This window comes from Galeopterus variegatus, unplaced genomic scaffold (assembly GCF_000696425.1).
Source record: "Galeopterus variegatus unplaced genomic scaffold, G_variegatus-3.0.2 Scaffold22218, whole genome shotgun sequence".
In the NCBI taxonomy this organism is placed as follows: Eukaryota; Metazoa; Chordata; class Mammalia; order Dermoptera; family Cynocephalidae; genus Galeopterus; species Galeopterus variegatus.
Genome location: NW_007748329.1, coordinates 17,127 through 20,698, shown reverse-complemented (window position 1 = coordinate 20,698; position 3,572 = coordinate 17,127). Strand labels below are relative to the sequence as shown.

The window sequence follows — 3,572 nt, the reverse complement described above, 5'->3', positions numbered from 1 at the left end:
AAAAGATGGGAGGGACAAATGATGCATAAATCAGTCAATTGCCTCTCAGATGCTGGGACTAGTGCCTTAGTGCACAGACGGGCGAGTGAGTGAGCTGGCAGAGTCTGGTCCACGGCTACAGAAGCTTGAGGAAGGCTGCGTGACTCCGTGTAATGACACTGAACTGAGTGGGTAGTAGTGCCAAGATGACTTAGATCCACGAAGAGAACTGAGCTCTGATCCTGGACACTCTCTTACCGGCTGTGCCTTGGGCGAGTAATTTAACTTGCCAAGGGTTCGGTTTCCTTATCAGTAGATTGAGGAAGTTAACCCCTGCCTCACTGGGATTCTGTCAGCACGAAATGACAGCTACATACACAGCACTTAGCATAGGGCTGGCATGCAGAATAACTCAATAAATGTCAACCTGAGAAAAAGGTGAATGAGCAAAAATGTCCTCGGTGTGGAAAGGCCTCTATAGTTGCTTTCTGTATGGCCTCTCATGACTGCTCTTGTGAAAGAGGGGAGTTACATTATAGCCCAACGAGATCAAGCAACTGCCAAAGGAAAGAAAAGTGGATTCACACAGGAAGCCATTAGTGGAAAGAGTGGAACTCCTCCCCCAGGCATTTCAGCCATCAGAAGCACACTGCAGACCCTGGGGCTGCTGCCTCCCCCAAGCACCGGGCAGACACAGCAGTGGAGACAGCCCAGTACCAAATTCACACCTTGGCAATCCCTGCTCCACTATCAGCAGAGCACCCCAGGCACAGCCTCAGGGACTGAGCCTCTTCCAGGAACTTCTGAGAACACACAAGCAAGAACCCTGTTGCCAAATGGAAGCTGAGCCAGTCCCTGGCCCTGAGCCCTGCCCAGTGGCTGGACCTATTTGCCTAATGTCTACTGAACAGCAACCCAGATATGGCTACCACAGTCCTCAGAGGGAAGTTTTCCTCTGCAGGACTATCTGTAGGCTCAGTATGGGGAGACTTTCTTGCTTTGAGCAAGAATCCTGAGATAAATCCTGTGCACTGCCCAGACTCCTCAAGATGGATATATGGCATCACCCCCCAAGCACAGACCCTCTGGTCACAGAGTCCACTGCCTCACAGTGTGAAGCTGTATTGTGGCTTTTGCCTGCGCTGGTGGAGGTTGGTCAACCCCTGAGCGAGGTGGGTAAGTGAGCATAAGTAAACAGCAGAGAGTCCTCCAAGTGAACAGATACTGCCACTGAATTCCAGAAAAGGTCATGTGCAGACACTGGAAAACCTGACAGTTCAAGGTATTTGCCAAAGATCTTGAGACCTCAGCCAAGCCCACGAGATGGGGCAGCAATACTTACTCGGTGGTCAGAGGTATACACCTGTAGTCAGATGAGCCCAGACAGAAATTTCCAGAAGCATATTTAAAAACAAAAATATGCAAGCCACAGGCCTAGACTAGTCATCCCAGGAAGGTTCGAGATCTTCATTTCCAACCACAAAGAGACCATTTCCCGAATATTCCATAATTCCCATAGACATATGGTTCTACACAGATGTTTGTCCAAACTACTTTCCCTCTAGAGCATCTTTCATCTAGATTTACTTTGTTGATAATTCTTCCTAATTCTTGGGGAGTGAGACCATTTTTTTTTTTTTTTGGCCTTCCATGGAGATAAGCACTAATAAAAATGTACTTGAGAAGAAAATGACACCAAATCTCACCTTGAGGGATCAACAAACTTGTAAATAGATCCATGTGGCACGTGGGCACTTGGGTAAGAGGTGGCCAGGAAATACAGCTCCCCTAGGGAAAGAGGAAGAGCACATCAGGAGGGCTAGACAGAGCTGCACATGCAGAAAACAGTCAAAATGAGGCGACAGCCCAGAATGCAGTGAGGCCCTGGATGGAGCCCCGGGCCCTGGCCAACAGCAGGCCTTCACTACATTGTGAGCTTCTTGACGGGAAGTCCGCCTTTGAAACCCCAGAGACTCGCTCAGAGTATGGCCCAGCAGAGGTGATTACATGCTCATGTTTATTGAACCAAACAGGCTTCTCCCTTATCTCTTTGCTCTTGGAAACTTCTCCTCAATGAATCTCCCCTTCCTTAAGGATTCCATGTGAAACCTCGGAAACAGGCAATCTACAGGCTGAGGACCACCTGTTAGCCGCTTTACTTTGCCCCTTCTGTAGTCCTTTCATTTCCTCACTCTCTCGTTTTCCTCCTTCAGTCAGTGCTTGGGCTCCTGACTTCCCTGGGACACCCCACACACACTCTGCAGCCTCTGCTCCCGGTCCTCTCCACGCCCCACTAGGACCACCTCTACACACTCTCTCCTGCATCTATTTTAGAAAGAGACTGGCTTCTCCCATTTCTTCCCATTTGAACTCCAGAAAACATTGCTCCTTTCTCATAGTAACTACCTCATTCCAGCTTGCTTAGTAGTTATCTGTGAGGGACAGTACAGTGCAGGGTTATGAACCCCTACCTCAGAGTTATGTAAGTCTGGGCTGAGTTCTGGTAACACCAGTTACTAGCTGTGTTATCTTGGGAACCTCTTGACCTGCATAAGCTTCAAGCTATTTATTCATTTGTAAAATGGGGATCGCAGTGCCTCAACTGATCCTTAGGTATTCAATTAGAAAGTGTTCAGTAATCAGTAGTCACTATCATTTTCTTATTCTCGACTTCTGAAGGGCCAGTGCTGGGTCTTAAGCAGCTTTGTGAACCTGACACAGTGTTGGTGCAATTGCACTGAAATAAATTCACTTGCTATTGTGTGCCTTATGCAACTCTTTCTCAATTTTCTGGGGAAAAAAGTCTATTAAGTTGCAAATTTGAAAAGCCTAGAGCTTTATACAGCTATGTGTTATTTAAACAACCACTTTCTTCCTCTAATTTGTGGAGAACAGTGACCAATGTTTGTCTTGTGTGGATTGTGAGGCTCATGTTGAATCTTTGTAGAGCCCCATACACAGGGTTTGGTGCACTGATGAACTATATTAAAATCTTCCCTTAGGAAGGGGTCTGAGGAGTTAAGACACATCCTACCCTAGAGTCAGTTTGCCCTGTCTGATTGGAAACCCCAGGCACCATCCAAAGTGATTCTACTTTTAGGTAAATGAGGTCAGGGCAGGGGCCCCTCCACATGCAAAGGCCTTCTGGCTCTAACAGGGGAACTGAAACCCCCACCCTGCTTCATATCCCCTCTATGTGGCTATAGTCTGTGTAAATTATGTCTTCAGTGTGCCACAGACTTCGTGCCATATTTTGAGGGGAAAACAATGCTAGAGGTGGATTTCATCTGTAGTTTTCCACTGATTTTTTAAATATATTTTTTAGCGGGGGAAAAACCCAAATACTATAACATGCCATGTAAAACAAAGTGCATGCCATGTGGATTTACTGCACACACTATTACTTTGACTAGCCCTCTTGGGAATGTGCTTTAGTGACTGACTTTTTTTTTTTTTGTCTTTTTTCCATGTCCGGCAACGGATTGCAACCCTCAGTGTCGCCCCGTACCGGACCAGGACCGGCAACGGGATTGCAACCCTCGGTGTTGCCCCCGTACCGGACCAGGACCGGCAACGGGATCGCAACCCTCGGT

General features: G+C 47.4%; 1 protein-coding gene across 1 annotated transcript in view; it reads right to left on the bottom strand.

The window, feature by feature from the left end:
- The window catches only part of LOC103583357 (HHIP-like protein 2), a gene marked incomplete at both ends in the record, with an annotated part of 18,920 nt that overhangs the window by 2,459 nt on the left and 12,889 nt on the right, over positions 1 to 3,572 (bottom strand). Inside the window, one exon of the mRNA XM_008564692.1 lies at positions 1,686 to 1,767. Within this exon, the coding sequence (XP_008562914.1) occupies positions 1,686 to 1,767 (82 nt within the window). The remainder of the gene's footprint in view (positions 1 to 1,685; positions 1,768 to 3,572) is intronic.